Genomic DNA, 19,791 nt, shown 5'->3' with positions numbered 1-19,791 from the left:
GACAGGAGGTGGGTCCGTCCACCCTCGTGGAGGGGAGGAGCTCACAGGAACCTGCCAATGCTCCCAACAGCATGAGGAGGACAGAGGTGGGTCCGTCCACCCTCGTGGAGGGGAGGAGCTCACAGGAACCTCCCAACAGCATGAGGAGGACAGGAGGTGGTGCTGCTGATGAGGATGAAGGTGCTGATGATGATGATGATGATGATGAGGGGGAGGAGGCATCTTAAGGGGAATGAGAAGAGTGGCAGCAGGGCTTTAATCCCACTGGGTGCCATCCTGGGGGGGTTGTGGGCGGGAGCTAAGTCTCAGCTTAAGTTCTTCACCGTAGGAGGACAACTTTGAGGATCTACAAACACAATATGGTTCTAATGGGTTTTGTGGCGCAGTAAATTCCTTAAATCCCAGTGGGAAGATTCCAGCTCTCTCACCGTAACCCTTAAGGTGAGCTATAAATAACCTAGAGCCAGTAGGTTCTGACCAGGAGGACCAGGTGAGACCAGGAGGACCAGGTGAGACCAGAAGGACCAGGTGAGACCAGGAGGACCAGGTGAGACCAGGAGGACCAGGTGAGACCAGGAGAGACCAGGTGAGACCAGGAGGACCAGGTGAGACCAGGAGGACCAGGAGAGACCAGGAGGACCAGGTGAGACCAGGAGAGACCAGGTGAGACAGGAGGACCAGGTGAGACCAGGAGGACCAGGTGTAGTTGTGTGAGACCACCCTATAACACGTCCTCCAGCACGGTTCAGTTGTGGTTCATGGGTTGTGAGGATTAAGCTGGAGTTCTTCAGACCCAGACCAGTGATCCTCTGGACCAGCTCTGGTGCTGAAGGCTGAGCTGTAATCGAAGTCCAGCACCGCTGGGCCGCCTGGGCTGGCTCCAGGTCTGGGAGGAGCCGGCACGCCGTGGCCCAACTCCAGGCAATTAAGGCCCAGCTTGAGTTTTCCACTGTTTTGGGTTCTTCCAGCTTCGTAGAGGCCCATTTCTCCAACAATAGAACTTCTCCAACTTCTACTTACTAAGAGCGACACCTAGTGGACTCTCCGGGTAAATGTAAAATGTTCCGGGTCGAGCTGTTCTCCCAAACCAGAGCTGTTTGTCGTGGTCCTGCTTCCTTCAGAAGAGCCCCCCAGGCAGGAGGATGGGGGAGGGAGGGATTACTGTCAGGATCATGCCTCAATTAAACCCAACCCAACTTTAACGCCCTCCACCTCGGCCCGCCCCGGGAGATGAGCTGTATTTAGACACCAAAGGTGGGGATCTAACTAATACCGACACCTGGGGGGGGCAAACATCTGCAGCATCTGGAATCAGGTCAACGTCACATTTGACTGAAGCTTCAGCTGATGCGCTGCCAGAAATGACGGAAGAAGACTGAAGCTGAGGAGGGTTCCTAAGCAACGTGCTCTCTCTCTCTCACACACACACACAGGCGCGCACGCGCACGCACACCTGCGTCATTTCCTCCAGTGAGCCCAGCTCGGCGCTCCCAGTTGAGCGGAGCGTCGCTGGTGGAAACAATCGGACTCTGCTGGGTTCATATTCGCATCGCAAGGTGCCATTTTGGGACGTGGAGGTGCACCGCGCGCGCGGCGGGATGGAGAATTCTCCCGCAGCACGTGCACGGTCAGGCGAGCCTCGTCCCAGCGGGTCCGGCTCCTGTAGTGCACAACTTACAGACAAGCGCACTTTTCTCCGGCAGAGACCCGAGGAGAACTACCGGCACCGGCGGAAATGACCCGTCTCGCGCGGCCGCAGCGGGTCCCGCGCCTGGCGCGTGCACCCGCGGTCACCTGTTGAGGTATCCCAGCAGTTGCGGGCTTCGCGTCGACTTTGACAGAGGCGCGACCCGTCCTCCGGTCCGTGCGACGCACCGCCTCCCGGTATGGTGCAGGATGAGCTCTGATCCGGAGCGCGCTTCGCTCAGCGCACTGGGGAACTCGCGCGACGCGGGGAGCCGCGCGCTCTCCGCCAACGTCCGGCGGCTCCACAACGGTCTCAACCTCGTGCTCAGCGACCTGGAGCGGCAGCAGTTCATCCACTGCCTCAATGTGTACCACGCCAAGCGCAACGTCTTCGACCTGGTCCAGACCCTCAAAGTGATCCTGAACTCGCCCAGTAAGCGCCAGCTGCTGCCCATGCTGCGCGTGGCCATCCCGCGCTCCGACCAGCTGCTCTTCGACCAGTACACCTCCGAGGGTCTGTACCTGAAGGCCGACCTGCTCCCCGGCAGCGGCGGCGAGGAGGACCTCGGAGAAGACGGAGACTCGGCTCTGCAGAAATATGTCAGCTCCATCCAGGACCCGCCGCGGGGCCAGGACCCGCCGCGGGGCCACGACCCGCCGCGGGGCCAGGACCTGCTGACCGCCGTGGCCCCGCCGGTCCTGGGGGGTCCTCGCTGTGACGTGCGCAGAGTCACCCTGACGCGCTCCAGGAGCCAGGAAGGTTTGGGCTTCAGCATCCGCGGCGGGGCAGAACACAACGTGGGGATTTACGTGTCCCTGGTGGAACCGGACTCGTCGGCGGAAAGAGAAGGTCTGCGGGTCGGAGACCAGATTCTGACCGTCAACGATCTGGACTTTGATAACGTCACTCACTTTGAAGCCGTGAAGGTAGGACCGGCTAGATCTAGCAAATGTAGTTCCGATGTTGTTATTTGTGAATTAATCAGAGGTTTTGGAGTTGGACCTTTGTGAGACTTCCTGTTCTCCTTCACACCACTGAACTGGCTGAACTGGGAGCAGAACTTACTGGGTCACTCCTCATGTTCCTCCTCCAACCCTAACCCAAAACCACAAATCTGTGATGACTGAGGAATTCATTCCAATCAGCAGATTCCAAAAGGTTCCACAGATCTTTAGAACTGGGTCCCATGTGACCTCTGCCCCCACAGCTGAACCCTGAAGGCATCAGGGGTTCAGCCCAAACCTGCTCAGAAGAAGCTTTAGTCCTGTTTCAAGGGAAAGAGACCACCTGTCTGTCTGGCTACCTGTCTGTCTGCCTGCCTGTCTGTCTGTCTGCCTGCCTGTCTGTCTGCCTGCCTGTCTGTCTGTCTGTCTGTCTGCTGCCTGCCTGCCTGTCTGCCTGCCTGTCTGTCCTGCCTGCCTGTCTGTCTGTCTGTCTGTCTGCCTGCCTGCCTGTCTGCCTGCCTGCCTGCCTGCCTGTCTGTCTGCCTGCCTGTCTGTCTGCCTGTATGGGAGTGTCAGTATTTTACGCACCACTGCTGTTGCCGTGACATTGACTTATTTATTTTTAACATGCTACATGCTAAGCTAACCACGCGCGTGGTTCAAGCGTAGCAGCAGAAGAGCCCAATCTGCTGATCCTGCTGCTGGACTCAAAGCGGACTGTCGCTGTGGTGATTCGGCCCCGTTAGCATTAGCCACCTTAGCCCAGCCTTTTGTGCCCCCCCTCACATCTGGTTTGTCAGTGATGTTCTTCATGTGTTCACACTTGTAGTCGAGTCCTGACTCAGTCTTATTGTGGGTTTGGTGCCTTGCTCAACGGTACCTGGGCAGTGCTCTGAAGTTGTTCTGGCACCTCCCCCTACTGTCAGAACACCTTCCATGTTTGTCTGCCCTGGGACTCGAACCAAGAACCCTCAGCTCCTCCGCCCAGCTCCCATCAGACTGAGCCCTAACCCGCCCATGTTATTAAAGCAATAAGACAAGTCCCCTTTCATTCCTGCACTAGGGGATTGTTTTGCTATGTGCCGCTATAAAATGTTAGCATTCAAGGACGCAGGAAGCACCAGCGGTGGAAAACTGGTCCTCCCACAACTGCTCTGCTTTTTCATCCACACTGAGGAAACAGCAGCCAGGAGACACAGTGGGAACTCAATAACAAGAATATTAGTCCATCCGTCCTCCAGCCGCGTGTCCAGGTCCAGGTCATGGGGTGGCAGCTTCAGCAGGGAGGCTCAGACCACTCCTGGGGTCCCAAGGATGTAACCTCTCCCCGGGGAGGTGTCCTGGAGGTGTCCTGAGGTGTCCTGGAGGCGTCCTGAGGTGTCCTGAGGTGTCCTGGAGGCGTCCTGAGGTGTCCTGGAGGTGTCCTGAGGCATCCTGAGGTGTCCTGAGGTGTCCTGGAGGCGTCCTGAGGTGTCCTGGAGGTGTCCTGAGGTGTCCTGAGGCGTCCTGAGGTGTCCTGAGGTGTCCTGGAGGCGTCCTGAGGTGTCCTGGAGGTGTCCTGAGTGTCCTGGAGGTGTCCTGGAGGTGTCCTGAGGTGTCCTGAGGCGTCCTCCTGAGGTGTCCTGAGGTGTCCTGGAGGCGTCCTGAGGTGTCCTGAGGCATCCTGAGGTGTCCTGGAGGCGTCCTGAGGTGTCCTGGAGGCGTCCTGAGGTGTCCTGAGGTGTCCTGGAGGTGTCCTGAGGTGTCCTGGAGGTGTCCTGAGGCATCCTGAGGTGTCCTGGGGTGTCCTGGAGGCGTCCTGAGGTGTCCTGAGGTGTCCTGGAGGCGTCTCCTGAGTGTCCTGGAGGTGTCCTGGAGGTGTCCTGGAGGTGTCCTGAGGTGTCCTGAGGTGTCCCGGAGGTGTCCTGACCAGATCACCTTAACTGGCTCATCTCAACAGTGAGAAATAGCAGCTCCACTTTCACCTCCTCTCAGATGTCGGAGCTCCTCGCCCCCTCTCTGAGGCCGAGCCGCTGCCTGTCGTCTTGTCCTTTCAAACATTACTCAAGGTTCTTGACCTTGGTGAGGGTTGGATGACCTTCGGCTTAGCTCTCTCATCACGGTGACGCTGTGACCAGTTACAGAAGCTGAACCGATCCATCGGTCAAGCTCCCAATCCATTCTTCCCTCACCATTGAGGTCCCCCAGTAGGATGACGGTAGTCCCCAAAAAGGGGCACCCTATAGTACCCTAGAGGACTCTAAAAGGGGTATAGTCTAAACCACTGTTTGAGTCAGGACCTGCTCCTCAACCAGAAGGTGCAGTAAACTCCCCTTTCATCCACCTGGGTGAACTCAAACATACTGGTTAGAGGGGTTTAGGGTTAGGGTAAGCTGTCCACCCCTCACCTCAGGGAACACCCGTGTTGACAAGAGTCTGATCCATCTTGAGGACTTTATCTCTGCGAGCTGATGTGAAGCCAGGAACAGAATCCCTCTACCTCTTCCCCACACCCTGGGTGGAACACTACTCAAAGTTCCACGAGCTGGTTTTATCAGGGAATGGGAGCGTCGAGGATCCTGGCTTGTCCTCCTGTGGGTGCGGTGCCATCCATAATAACAACAATCATAATGTCTGGTGAATAGTCCCAGCGGCCCCTAGAACAGCTGCCCTCCTGACCTTTTGACTGGACGTATCGGACCTGGGGCACGAGCGTGTCCTTCGGTCTGAACAGCATCTCTCTCTGCATCTGTGTCAGCTGCCATCTTTACATGTCTTTACTCCCCAATAACCTTTGAATGTATCGTTTTATTTTGAAGCCCTGGTAGCGTTAGCGTTAGCCTGTCCTCACCATGACCGGTGTGACTGAAGGACCACCTGGGTGACTGAAGGACCACCTGGGTGACTGAAGGACCACCTGGTCCCACCTACAGCACCTACGACTGCTGTTCCAGGTTACACAAAGGATGCCATGCAAATAGAAATGGACTGGCATCCAGAGAAAGGGTTTAACCAGCCGCAGCGTGAGGGCTCAAACTCCTCAGTAGTGATCTAACTTTGGCTCCTCTTTGAGTCTATTTTTAAACAACAAGAGCTTTTTCGTACCAGCAGAAAAATAACGTTACATAACGTCCAGCAAACGACTCCACGAGTGCCATCAGGCCCTCGACAGGATATAAAAAGCAGCTCTCGCTCAGATTACCTCACGCCGGATGGAGGAGGAGGAGGAGGCCGGATCACAGCGGCTCTCCTGGGGGGTCAGCTGGACTGTTTATGTGTTTGGGAACAGACCTCAGGTTCTCCTGGGGGGTCAGCTGGACTGTTGATGTGTTTGGGAACAGAGCTCAGGCTCTCCTGGGGGGTCAGCTGGACTTTATATGTTTGGGAACAGACCTCAGGTTCTCCTGGGGGGTCAGCTGGACTGTTTATATGTTGATATGTTTGGGAACAGAGCTCAGGTTCTCCTGGGGGGTGGTTGTGTAACCGAAGCTTTTCTCTCACTGAATGACAGAACGGGCCTGAGTCAGGCCCCTGAAGGGCCCTCAGAGGGGCCCCTGCAGGAGCAGTGACCAGTGCTGACGTCGGCCTGGCCCCACTCGTCAGCGCTCCTCAGCACAGTCCTCTCATCATCCGCCCACCTCTTCGGGCCCATGCAGAACTCACTCAGCTCCTCGTCCACCCACTCCAGCTGCTCCTGCCAACACGGCCTCCGGAACACTCGGTTGTCACCTGCTTCTGCTGGTGATGGAGCTGATCTTTGGCTCTTTCCAGGCTCAGAGAGAACATTTGGACCCAAAATAGGAAGCAGCGACTTCCTGGTGCTCATGCTCTGATGTTGTGGTCCAACAGAGAATTAGAACACTGAATGGAGGAGGAGCCGCCTGCGGAGACGCTCTTTGTCCGGCTGCTCCGGTCCCTCATCCGTTAGTGCAGCTCCAGTTGCAGACAACCATCACAGCCTTTGAATGAACTGGGTCACTCCTTTACCGCGTGAATGGGGGGTTATTTTGGAGCAGGGTATCAGGGCTTCAAGGGTCCATGTTCTTCCACCGGGATCTTCTCACACATTATGTTTGAGTAGGGTCACAAACTCACCAGCAGCCTGGATCTGGGATCAGGTCCAACAACAACCAGGACTTCTCATAGCTCCCAAAGCTAAATGAGCTAAATGAGGAGGTGTTGCTCTCAACTCTACTGGCGTCTTTGATGTAAAACAAACCTCCATATGCACGTTAGCATCGGAGGCTGATAGCACAGGACGTGGTTTTTGGTTATTGACTCGGATTCTTGGGGAAGGAAGATAACGGAAGGTTTCTGAAAACTAGCAGCTGTTTAGGTACCAGGAACCCCTGTGGTTCAGACCACAGCTGAGAGCAGCCGCCAACAGGTAAATCACATTTAGGGGTGGGAGGGGGGGTCCAGGGGGAGTCCAGGGGCCCAGGGGGAGTCCAGGGGTCCAGGGGGGGTGCAGGGGCCCAGGGGTGCAGGGGGAGTCCAGGGGCCCAGGAGTCCAGGGGCCCGGGGGGGTGCAGGGGTCCAGGGGCCCAGGGGGAGTCCAGGGGCCCTGGGGTCCAGGGGCTCAGGGGGAGTCCAAGGGCCCTGGGGGAGTCCAGGGGCCCAGGGGGAGTCCAGGGGCCCAGGGGGGGTGCAGGGGTCCAGGGGCCCAGGGGCACCTTCAGGTCTCCTCATATGCAGATCTGTGTTATAGGAGCACCAGCAGTCTGGGCCCACAGCAGCAGAACACAACAGCTAATTAGGAGTCTTATCAAAAAGGAAGGTTTTCAGTCTGGTCGTCCATGAAGAGTCATCAGGAGCTGAGCTCCATCTGAAGGACTCTGAATTAAATGTCCCCCTTGTCCTGCTGTCCCGGCCCTCCTGCCCCCCTCGTCCTGCTGTCCCGGCCCTCCTGTCCCCCTCGTCCTACTGTCCTGGCCCACCTGTCCACCTCGTCCTGCTGTCCCGGCCCACCTGTCCCCCTCGTCCTACTGTCCCGGCCCTCCTGTCCCCCTCGTCCTGCTGTCCCGGCCTCCTGTCCCCCTCGTCCTGCTGTCGCGGCCCACCTGTCCCCCTCGTCCTACTGTCCCGGCCCTCCTGCCCCCCTCGTCCTGCTGTCCCGGCCCTCCTGTCCCCCTCGTCCTGCTGTCCCTCCTGTCTGTAAACTCTTCTCTCCCTGTTTGACTTGTGTCCTCCTGGACCAGGTGCTGAAGGGGTGCAGAACGTTGGCCATGACGGTGTGTTCCCTGGGTCACATCCCTGGAGGCCACATCACCAACCACCTGTACAGCTGGGTGGACCCTCAGGGCCGGAGCGTGTCCCCTCCTCCTGATCCTGAAGAAGCCAAGCCCGTGCACGGAGCCAGTGTGGATGAGAGGACGGTAGGGACGTGATCTTACAGAAGGAAACGTGGGCATTATATGCACTAAACTACAGACATGCTCTAGCTAGGGGGCAGAATTTGAAGTCAAACCCCCCGACCCACAGCAGCTGGACATCCCCTGAATCACCTGCTGCCCCTCAGGAGCCTCCTCCTTCAGGTTTCACCACACAGACGCAGACAGGAAGACGTCCTTGGGTCTAAAGGAGCCTCTGGGAGCTGGAGGGACGCTCAGTTTAGGGTGACCGGCACACAGCTGGACTTCCTGACAGGAAGCTGCTCTTTACTCAGTGATTTCCTTCTCTGATGCTCGTTTGAAACAGTCAGCTGGTGGTTTGAGGCTGTTGCTCTGCGTCGAGCTCCAAACCGCCTCCAGGGCGGTTCGATCATGTGACTCTCACACAAACCACACCTGAGCCCCAACAGGCAGGACGCAGAGGTGACAGCAGAAGCTCAGAAGCTAACATTCAGAACCAGCCGCTAACATTCAGAATCAGCCGCTAACATTCAGAATCAGAAGCTAACATTCAGAATCAGCCGCTAACATTCAGAATCAGCTGCTAACATTCAGAACCAGCCGCTAACATTCAGAATCAGCTGCTAACATTCAGAATCAGCCGCTAACATTCAGAATCAGCCGCTAACATTCAGAATCAGCCGCTAACATTCAGAATCAGCTGCTAACATTCAGAATCAGCCGCTAACATTCAGAATCAGCTGCTAACATTCAGAATCAGATGCTAACATTCAGAATCAGATGCTAACATTCAGAATTAGCCGCTAACATTCAGAATCAGCTGCTAACATTCAGAACCAGATGCTAACATTCAGAATCAGATGCTAACATTCGGAATCAGCCGCTAACATTCAGAATAATAATAAGCTAGCTAATCTTGTCTGTAGATCTTAAGATAAATGGCAGGATTTAGCCCCCCGGCATGATGATGGAGGCTGATTCGCAGGTCATCTCAGTCATTACCCCTCCCACAGCAGGTCATGTGACAGCAGCGTTGATCTGGTTGTGAACACAATAACTCAGGAAGGTATCAGCAGATCTTTCCAGGAAATGTTGATGATGCTCCGAACCCCTAACCCTAACCCTAACCCTCTAACCCTAACCCTCTAACCCAAACCTCTAACCCTCTAACCCTAACCCTCTAACCCTAACCCTCTAACCCAAACCTCTAACCCTCTAACCCTAACCCTCTAACCCAAACCTCTAACCCTCTAACCCTAACCCTCTAACCCTAACCCTCTAACCCAAACCCCTAACCCTCTAACCCTAACCCTCTAACCCTCTAACCCGAACCCTAACCCTCTAACCCTAACCCTAACCCTAACCCTCTAACCCTAACCTCTAACCCTAACCCTCTAACCCTAACCCTCTAACCCTAACCCCTAACCCTCTAACCCGAACCCCTAACCCTCTACCCTAACCCTAACCCCTAACCCTCTAAACCTGACCCCTAACCCTCTAACCCTAACCCCTAACCCTCTAACCGAACCCCTAACCCTAACCCTAACCCTCTAACCCTAACCCCTAACCTAACCCCTAACCCTCTAACCTAACCCTCTAACCCTAACCCTCTAACCCTAACCCGAACCCTAACCCCTAACCCTAACCCTCTAACCCTAACCCTAACCCTAACCCTAACCCCTAACCTCTAACCCTAACCCTAACCCTCTAACCCAACCCTCTAACCCTAACCCTCTAACCGAACCCCTAACCCTAACCCTCTAACCCTAACCCTAACCCTCTAACCCTAACCCTCTAACCCTCTACCCTAACCCCTAACCTCTAACCCTAACCCCTAACCCCTAACCCCTAACCCGAACCCCTAACCTCTAACCCTAACCTCTAACCCTAACCTAACCCTCTAACCCTAACCTCTAACCCTAACCCTAACCCCTAACCCGAACCCCTAACCCTCTAACCCTAACCCAAGGAAGAGATGATTAGATGTGGGTGATGTGGCTCTGGAGGAACTTTGACCTTTGACCTTCCAAACATCAGGGGTGATGATCAAAATAAAGCGTCCCTCAGGAAAGTGGGAAATTTACTAGAATACAATTTGCTTTAATTGATCACGGCTCAACCTTCTATGTTACATAGATGATGCTCCGACCCCCCACCTATGACCCCCCAGCTCAGATCCCCAGCTATTACCCTCCAGCTCCGACCCCCCAGCTGTGACCCCCCACTTATGACCCCCCAGCTCAGATCCCCAGCTATGACCCCCCAGCTATGACCCCCCAGCTCCGACCCCCCAGCTATGACCCCCCAGCTCAGACCCCCCAGCTATGACCCCCAGCTATGAGTGTAGCTGGCCCCTGACCCTGAACCCTCTGCTCCAGGTGATCCTGCGGATGGATGACGGTCGCTCTCTGGGTCTGATGATCAGGGGGGGGGCAGAGTACGGACTAGGGATCTACATCACGGGAGTGGATCCTGGATCTGCTGCTGATGCTGAGGCACTGAAGGTACCACACACACATTTCAGCTTTTCTCAATGTCTTTGATCCCTTTGCTCTTTTAGGAGGATGTTTTCAAGTTAAAAGCACCTTTTCTTGGTGCCTTCCTGCCTGTATGATGCAGAGTTAAACCGGTTACACCGGAGTGCTTCATGCAGATCCACACCCAGCTCCTGGGGCCCTGACTCGATCAGTGGTGGTCAAAGGAAGGCTGCTGCTCCACGCTGCCAGAGCTCAGTAGCTGCATCTGTCTGTGTCACAGCTAAGGTGCTAACAGGGTTAGCATGACATCGGGTCATCAAGCCAGTCGTAGTTCCTCATGATGGCGGACCCACTGATTCTAGGTCAGCTTTCTGCCTCAACAAGCAAACCACTCTCGCTGTCCGTCCTGCCTGAGGCCCCGAGGCTCCCCTGTCAACCAGCACCTGACCCATCCGGCTGGGCCCCACTTTACTCCCCCATTGCTGGATTAAGCTCAGCAGACTTGCTGGCTCAGAAGAGAGTGCTGCTTGAGGTGACGTGTGCCGTCTGGAGGCACCTGAACTTCTCCATACGGATCAGAACCCTGAACCCACAGAAGTTTGGTATCGTTGAGTATTGCAGCCACATGTTGGCAGAGCAGCTTGCCAGTGTTCCAGAGGGGCTGGAGTCGCCGGGCAGGCCGGTAGACCCCTCAGGGGTTCACGAGGAGCCGTAACCCTAACCTGTTACAGGTCAGAGGACAGTAGTTTGAAGATGATGAGTGGGTTTCATCCTGACTGGATGGGGCCCTGCAGGGTTCTGGGTGGGTGAGGTTGTTTAGAGTTCAGTTGCTGCTGAGGGGAGGAAAGGTTCCCCTTCACCTAGGTGAGTGTGTCCATGATAGGGCGCACAGCCACACCGAGGGGACCTGGAACTTGGCAAACCGTTTCCACAGCAACCTAGACCTGTGGGGCCAACCCTTGATCCGACCCTTCTCCTCGCCCCCTGCACGGGCTTTGGGGTCCCCTTTGGTCTCGTCTGAAGTATTAGAACATCACCTGCACCTTGAAGTCCACCGAGGTTCAGGTTTGATCACCTCCTAGAACTTGGACATCAACACACGACCACATGACCCCCCTTCATGGACTCGTGCAGCTGTTTCTGTCCATCGTTTCATGTTGACGTGGTTTCCAGCTGCAGGTCCACTCTCAGCAGAACACAACCTGACAAGTTCTGACTGTGAGCTGCTAGACCTCTGGTTTAGTCACTGGTGTGAGCGTGTGGTTGTAATTGTTGGAGGACCTCTGGCACCATCTCAGGGGACTGTGGATGCTTCGGCTCTAAGCTGGGAGGCTGCAGGCAGCTGTGTACAGGACCCTTCTGAGGCTACACAAGCATCAGCTCAGCCTCCTAACCCTAACCCAAACCATAACCCGAGCCCTAACCCTAACCCTAGCCCTAGCCCTAACCCTAACCCTAACCCTAACCCTCTAACCCTAGCCCTAGCCCTAGCCCTAACCCTAACCCTAGCTCTAACCCTCGCCCTAGCCCTAACCCTAACCCTCTAACCCTAACCCTCTAACCCTAACCCTCAAACCCTAGCCCAAACCCTAACCCTAACCCTAACCCTAACCCTCTAACCCTAACCCTAACCCAAACCCTAACCCTAACCCTAGCCCTAGCCCTAACCCTAACCCTAACCCTAGCCCTAACCCTAACCCTCTAACCCTCTAACCCTCTAACCCTAACCCTAGCCCTAACCCTAACCCCCTAACCCTAACCCTCTAACCCTAACCCTAACCCTAACCTAACCCTAACCCTACCCTAACCCTAGCCCTAGCCCTAACCTAACCCTAACCCTAGCCCTAGCCCTAGCCCTAACCCTAACCTCTAGCCCTAGCCCTAGCCCTAGCCCTAACCCTAACCCTAGCTCTAACCCTCGTCCTAGCCCTAACCCTAGCCCTAGCCCACCTGGGAATGTCCTGTAAGTCCCTGTCTTACGTTGCAGGTGGGTGAGCAGATCCTGGAGGTGAATGGCCAGAGCTTTATCGTCATCTCCCACGATGAGGCCGTTCACATCCTGAAAACAGGACACCAGCTGCAGATGAAGGTGAGGGATGTGGGTCGCCTGCCTCACGCCCGCACCCTGATGGAGGAGGGCCAATGGATCCAGAGCCGGGCCATAGATGAGACCACCGCTGCTGATGCCAGCGTGGGCGTCCACACAGCCGTGAGCGCACGCACCTGCACCTCCAGGTGAGCACACACCTCACGATAAAACCGATGCAGCGCTCATGCTGCTGCCGTGGGCCAGGAACACAGGGTTCAGAGGGGCTGATTGTTCTCAAGCTTTAAGACATAAAGGACGGTCTTGGTGTGTGTTGCAGACCATCATCAGCCAGAGCGACGCCTGGATCAGCAAAGGTAAGAAGCCTCGGCTGTTAACTAGCATTTGTGCTACCAGGCTGAGATAAAGTCAGCTGGCCCTCGTGGAGGTCCCTGCATTTAACTCCTCATGGAGCCGCAGGACAGATCTCGGCTGATGATCTGGACCTGTGGTCCGTTGAAACCTCTGTTTTCATCTGAAGGAAGCTGCACCTTCAGGGCGCTCCGTTGCCATGGAACAGCGAGCAGCGAGGCCTCTTATGTTGAGCAGCTCCTCTCATCCTCCACCCTTCTCTCCGTTGTCCCCTCAGCCAGCGGTGCACAGGTGTGGTGTGGGCCCCCCGGGGGTGCAGGTGTCTCTGGAGCAGCAGGCCTACATGCTTCTGACTGAGCCTGAGAGGGAGACCATGGCCTACTACCTGCAGGAGTACCAGGAGGGACACATCGCTGTGCAGGCCCTTGTCATGGCTCTGTTTGAGCTCTTCAACACTCATGCAAAGGTAGAACAACTGACGTCAGATCAGATCAATCGGATCAGATCAGCAGCCTTCATGAGACCTGTAGACCTTCTGAGTGGCTGTTCAGGCCTGCACATGGCGACAGTACTCTAATGTTCCTCTCCAGGTTCCTGCCATCAGATGCTAGCGTGGGTCAGTTTTCCTCGTGGTCCCTGAAGGGTCAGCAGGAGAGCAGATGTTGACTGTAGAACCAGAGTGGTGGTGACGCAGCTTCTCCCTCTCTGCAGCTGTCCATGTTGGCTGAGGTGAGGAGCCTGGTGGCTCTGCAGGATCTGGAGCTGTTTGACAGGCTGGTGGTCCACCACGACAGAGAGGCTCATCAAGCCTGGCACGGAGGCCTGGGCACAGTGCCCCCGCAGTGTCCCTGCAGTCTGGCAGCTCCTCAGATCCATGATCCAGGACAAAGTACCAGAGCGCTGGTGAGTCTGAGCAAATGTGCACCACTCTGGGAGATGGTCTCTTACTCTGGACACTCGGTCCTACTGGCAAACTGCTCCCATCCTGGAGCGGCTGCTTTGGTGCTGGTCAACCTGTCTGCTGGTCCAGTGGACGTAAACCCGTTCAAAACTGGTTTGATGTCAAGTACAACTGCTTAAGATGAGAGCATGTCCCTGTGTCCAGAGAGCATGTCCCTACGTCCAGAGAGCATGTCCCTGTGTCCAGAGAGCATGTCCCTACATCCAGAGAGCATGTCCCTACGTCCAGAGAGCATGTCCCTACGTCCAGAGAGCATGTCCCTGTGTCCAGAGAGCATGTCCCTGTGTCCAGAGAGCATGTCCCTATGTCCAGAGAGCATGTCCCTGTGTCCAGAGAGCATGTCCCTGTGTCCAGAGAGCATGTCCCTGTGTCCAGAGAGCATGTGCGTAGTTTTTCTTGATTGGGCTGCATTTTACAATATTTGTCAGATTATTAGCGGCCGACCAGGAGCCCCTGGAGTCGGGCCCCTGCTCATGTCCTCTGGGGCCCCTGCTCATGTCCTCTGAGGCCCCTGCTCATGTCCTCTGAGTCGGGCCCCTGCTCATGTCCTCTGGGGCCCCTGCTCATGTCCTCTGGGGCCCCTGCTCATGTCCTCTGGGGCCCCTGCAGCTCACTCTCCCCTCATTTCGAGGCGCTGGAACTACAGAGTTTACCTGGAATGCCTCGGCTGTCCCAGCAGGAACCCCTCGTTGCTGCTCAGCCTTGTTGTTCTCACCACTCTGTCCTGGGGGACCAGCCTCCATCTGCTGCCTGCCTGAAGTGGCTGTGGGCCCCTGAGCTGCCGCACTTGGTTCTGGTGCTGCAGTGCTCCACTTTACCTGCTCTTTGTTTCAGGCTGATGGCTGTCTTGGTGCCTGGACAGAGAAGGACCGGGAAGAGGACGCTCCGTCCTTGCAGAACCTGGCTCTGGTATGGTCACATCTGTTTTAGGTCCCGTTCAGACACGTGAGGGGCCAAACTAAAGTCCCTCGTTATGAACATAATTATGAAGCCCCATTAGTGCTCCAGCACATTGGAGTCATTCCAATCAGAAGTTGAGTGTGTAAATGTTGTCCTCAGTCAAGGTCAGGATCTGACAAGAATTTGGTTTGAGATATTGGGAAGGTTCATTTGGTCCTTTTGACCAGGGGACATTCGAGGTTATTATGGTCCTTATAATCCGCTGAAGGGTGATATTTTTCACAGCTTTGTTGATCTTCTGCTCTGAAGGGGTCATTGGAGAACCTGAGTTTTAGATGTGGACTCACTTTGCAGGGCGAAGTGCAGGCGACTGGTCCAAGGGTTGCCTTCCAGGCTCAGAACAGTCTGTCCAGAGAGGAGCTCAGCCAGAGGCCTTCAGCACGTGTGGTGCAGCCGAACCCCGGCCTAATCTCCACCGGCACCACTGGAACCACTGGGCTACTGCAAGACTGCCTCCACAAATCCTTCAAATCCGTGCCCACCGTCCAGCAGTTGTCGCCGGCCCCCTCCCGCCGCGCCTGCCCCGGCTCCAGCTACCACACCTCCCTCAGTGCCCTCCACCATCCCTGCCAGAGCTCCACCCAGATCTATGAGGCCGAGCAACACATCCACTCACATTTGGCTCATTACTTTAGCCAGCATGCCGCTCCCCCCAGCAGGCCCACCTCTGGACACCACAGCTGCCCCCTCCTCCTGCAGCATCGCCACTCCTGTGGCTCTGTGAAACCAGACTCTTCAGTCAAGCTCCCGTCCAGATCCAGCTCTTACGAGAAGTCCTCCATCTTCTCAAAGTCTGCATCATCTTCCAAAGCTGCGTCTCCTATGGCCTCGCCTCATCTGTCGCCCTGCCCCTCGCCCTGCCCCTCTCTCGTCATACCGGCCGGCCCCCGCTGCGGTCCTGACCGGCCCTGCTCCCCGGCCCTCCCCCACAGAGTCCTTGTTGCAGATGTGAACCGGCTGTCTGCAGACTGCAGACCCCAGCAGAGAGGTATGAAGCTCATGGATTCTTCAGGATGTTCTGAGGTGTCACTGGGCAGCAGGCGCCGAGTTTGAGGCGCCGCCGCTCATTGAGAATGAGGCTTAAGGATGCATCATCCAGCCCTAAGCCCTCCCCGAAGCGCCTTCCCTCTCGATGGTTGGTGTGTTTGTGTTGTCTGCTCAGGCTTGCTCCCCTCCCTGGTGGCTACATGAAGATGCTAATGCTGCTGCAGAGTGAAAGGACCTGAATATTTAATGTGTTCCGTTCTAACTGTTTTTCAATGTCACCCAGCTCTAGAATAACAGCGAATAATAAAGTATGAGTCCTTTCTGTTGGCAGCAGGTGTGAGTTTAACCTCTGGTGTGGTCCTCCCACCTGCAGGGGGCACTCTGTCCCAGCTGTCAGACAGTGGCCAGACGCTGAGTGAGGACAGTGGGGTGGACATCGCTGAGGCAGGCGGTCTCATCAAGGACGGCAGCCCTCGTCCCAGCAAAATCCAGCAGAGCAAAGGCGAACACGCAGGGGCCCACGTAGCTCCTCCAGGACCCCTGAGACCAGTGAGCGCCCCCCATACTACCTTTGACAGACCTGCCTTCAGGGCTGTGCTCAGCCTGTCCAGATGATCAGATGCAGTTTTATTTTACTAAAGGAGTAAAAGAGGGTGACTGAAAGGTTCTGCTGTGTCCAGCAGGCGTGCTCGCCGCTCCCGGCGCCCAGTGCTACTCTTGTCCAAGTGGTGAAGAACGCCAGCACTCTCGGCATCGCTATAGAGGGCGGAGCCAACACTCGCCGACCTCTGCCGCGTATAGTCACTATTCAGGTGAGGCTGAAAGGTTCATGACACCCTCTGGTCCCAAAGAGGCCTGTTGTCCTCCCGTCGCACGGTCCTCCGGTGGAGGTGTGTCCCGATCCTGGGGAGCAGGTTAGCATCAGCTGATCCCTGATGGAGGGAGCAGTTATTCATTAAATTCCATGACACTTGTCCTCGGGCTGATGAAGACTCACCTCAAGGCCTACAGGGGCCCTAGAGGCCTGGCCGTAATTCTGGGAACTCTGGGTTCCCTAACCTCCGTCTCTTTGGTTCCCACATGCAGTGACAGCAGAAGGGTCTCCCAGAAAAGCTGCTTAGCTCATTTATTAGCATGACGCTTGCTGCCTGTGCAACTGAAGCGGAACACGAGTGATCGGATTCAGCAGCAGAGTTACAAAATAAATACAGAAACATGAAGTAGGACTTGATCCTGAATAGTTGTCACATGACCATGACTCAGAACAAACTGATAATGGTCTTCATGTGTTCTGGTAGTTGGCCCAACATTCCACCCCTGAACCTGAGTAACACAATAAATTGAACATGGTCAGAAAGTCAGGCATAGCAAAAAATGATGTTCCGTGATCACACAGTCATGTTAGGCCTGATTCTGAAACCAGGAGAGCTTTTGGTCACTTTGAATCTCATCTGACGTCTGAAGATCCAACCTGGAAGCTGAAGCATCCACGACCCTCGCAGCTCCTGTCAGATCTTCTCTGCTTCCTGCCCTGCTGAGCACAGTGGCTCAGGGTGTCAGGGTCACCTGCCTCACCCGTCCCTGGTGGGAAGTCTTCTTCCTCCTGGATGGAGTGCTTGGACTCAGATCAGTCTGGTTCCTCCAGCAGCAGCTCAGTTCTTCACTTGAAGGGACTAAATGAAACCCCTGATGGTGTGAAAGCCAAACAAGCCAGCTGAAGCCAGAACCTGACCCAGACCATACGAAGTTGGTTAGGAAGAGCTAAAGCTGCGATCGCTGGCCAATGCCCAAGTGATCGAGGCTGATCGGAGCGGCAGTGAACTGGAAGCTGGGAGAAATGAGCCGCTCTTTAAAGCTGCAGATCCAGTCAGGCCGAAGGAGCCACAGGTGGGTCAGGAGGCACCTCGGACCCCCCTGCCTGGGAACAGTGGCTGCCATAACGCCACAGCAGCAGAGCGGGTCTCCAGGGGTGGAATGGACTCAGTCCCATTCAGATATTTTAGTTAAGGAGTGTCTGTGCTCCACAGGTGAACCAGATCTGGATCTGGAAGGCTGTTGAAGACTGCAGGCCAGTGCAGCGCAGCTTCTTTGTTCCTTCTCATCTGCTGTCTTTCTGTCTCCTGTCTGTTGTCAGAAAGGAGGTTCGGCTCATAACTGCGGCCAGCTGAAAGTGGGCCACATCATCTTGGAGGTCAACGGTGTCTCACTGCGAGGACGGGAGCACAAGGAAGCAGCCAGGATCATCGCCGAGGCCTTCAAGACCAAAGAGAAGAACCATATTGACTTTTTGGTGGCAGAGCCGGGACTATAGTCTGACCCTGGTCCAGAGAGCCTGACCCTGGTCCAGAGGGCCTGACCCTGGTCCAGAGAGCCTGACCCTGGTCCAGAGGGCCTGCCCCTGGTCCAGAGAGCCTGACCCTGGTCCAGAGGGCCTGCCCCTGGTCCAGAGAGCCTGACCCTGGTCCAGAGGGCCTGCCCCTGGTCCAGAGAGCCTGACCCTGGTCCAGAGGGCCTGCCCCTGGTCCAGAGGGCCTGCCCCTGGTCCAGAGGGCCTGCCCCTGGTCCAGAGGGCCTGACCCTGGTCCAGAGAGCCTGACCCTGGTCCAGAGGGCCTGCCCCTGGTCCAGAGAGCCTGACCCTGGTCCAGAGGGCCTGCCCCTGGTCCAGAGAGCCTGACCCTGGTCCAGAGGGCCTGCCCCTGATCCAGAGGGCCTGACCCTGGTCCAGAGGGCCTGCCCCTGGTCCAGAGAGCCTGACCCTGATCCAGAGGGCCTGACCCTGGTCCAGAGAGCCTGCCCCTGGTCCAGAGAGCCTGACCCTGGTCCAGAGAGCCTGACCCAACCTCATAAACTTAATCACCTATTGTAAAAAATGTTGATGTCCTAAGTGTAAAGTATATATTGGCATTTGCTGATTGCACTCCAAAGGAAAGGGTTTACTCCATATGTGTGAGACTATCTTCAAGAACCCAACAGCTGTTCCCTTTAAGTAGAGGAGCTGCAGGAGCCACTTGGCTGGAGGCAGAAATGTGAGATGTTCAGGATGTTTTATCGATCGCAGCCGGAATATTTACTCTGAACTTGAGTATTTTAGAGTGTTTGGCAGCAGCGGGGAGCCAGAAGGTGCTTCGTACTGTTACGAGCCGGCTGCTTTTCTACTACAGCTTTAACTAAAACAGGAGAATTACTGTAACCCTAACCCTAAACAGAAATATGACAACGGTCCAAAAGGAGATCAGCCGAGGTGTTGAAGACCCGCGCCTGGGCCGGTCCAGAACACAGACACAAGCAGGTCTGTGCTCCAAAGCAGGTCTTTGGGACTCCACGATGAACCCTGGTGTCGTGAAGGTCTGCACCCCAGCTTGGATGACGGGCTCCTGCATGTTCAATCATATAAAGGGAGGAGGGCAGGAGGAGCACAGGGAGGAGGAGCACAGGGAGGAGCTCAGGGAGGAGGAGCACAGGGAGGAGCTCAGGGAGGAGCTCAGGGAGGAGGGCAGGGAGGAGCACAGGGAGGAGCTCAGGGAGGAGGAGCACAGGGAGGAGCTCAGGGAGGAGGAGCACAGGGAGGAGCACAGGGAGGAGCTCAGGGAGGAGGGCAGGGAGGAGCACAGGGAGGAGCTCAGGGAGGAGGAGCACAGGGAGGAGCTCAGGGAGGAGGAGCACAGGGAGGAGGGCAGGGAGGAGCACAGGAGGAGCTCAGGGAGGAGGAGCACAGGGAGGAGCTCAGGAGGAGGAGCACAGGGAGGAGGGCAGGAGGAGCTCAGGGAGGAGGGCAGGAGGAGCACAGGGAGGAGGGCAGGAGGAGCTCAGGAGGAGGGCAGGAGGAGCACAGGGAGGAGGGCAGGAGGAGCTCAGGGAGGAGGGCAGGAGGAGCACAGGGAGGAGGCCAGGAGGAGCACAGGGAGGAGCTCAGGGAGGAGGGCAGGAGGGGCACAGGGAGGAGGGCAGGAGGGGCACAGGGAGGGCAGGAGGAGCACAGGGAGGAGGGCAGGAGGATCTCAGGGAGGAGCACAGGGAGGAGGGCAGGAGGAGCTCAGGGAGGGTC

At 56.3% G+C, this 19,791-nt stretch overlaps 1 protein-coding gene across 3 annotated transcripts; it reads left to right on the top strand.

Annotated features, from left to right (window-relative positions):
- The first annotated feature begins 1,424 nt into the window (after positions 1-1,424).
- On the top strand, positions 1,425-18,687 carry LOC130526146 (whirlin-like). Of its 3 annotated transcripts, none has more exons than XM_057033575.1 (12): positions 1,428-2,613; positions 7,809-7,985; positions 10,340-10,465; positions 12,426-12,673; positions 12,805-12,841; positions 13,114-13,302; positions 13,548-13,739; positions 14,632-14,706; positions 15,052-15,745; positions 16,118-16,293; positions 16,428-16,556; positions 17,879-18,687. In XM_057033575.1, the coding sequence occupies exons 1-12, from the start codon at positions 1,897-1,899 to the stop codon at positions 18,053-18,055; spliced, it is 2,937 nt and encodes a 978-aa protein (XP_056889555.1). In that variant the 5' UTR covers positions 1,428-1,896; the 3' UTR covers positions 18,056-18,687. The 3 variants fall into 3 exon arrangements, with proteins under 3 accessions (XP_056889556.1, XP_056889555.1, XP_056889554.1); XM_057033574.1 differs by having other exon boundaries at positions 16,425-16,556; XM_057033576.1 differs by lacking the exon at positions 7,809-7,985 and having other exon boundaries at positions 1,425-2,613; positions 16,425-16,556.
- Positions 18,688-19,791: the final 1,104 nt, after the last annotated feature.

This window comes from Takifugu flavidus, chromosome 5 (assembly GCF_003711565.1).
Source record: "Takifugu flavidus isolate HTHZ2018 chromosome 5, ASM371156v2, whole genome shotgun sequence".
Taxonomy (NCBI): Eukaryota; Metazoa; Chordata; class Actinopteri; order Tetraodontiformes; family Tetraodontidae; genus Takifugu; species Takifugu flavidus.
Note: the sequence above shows the minus strand (reverse complement) of the source record. Positions and strands in the feature narration are given on the sequence as shown.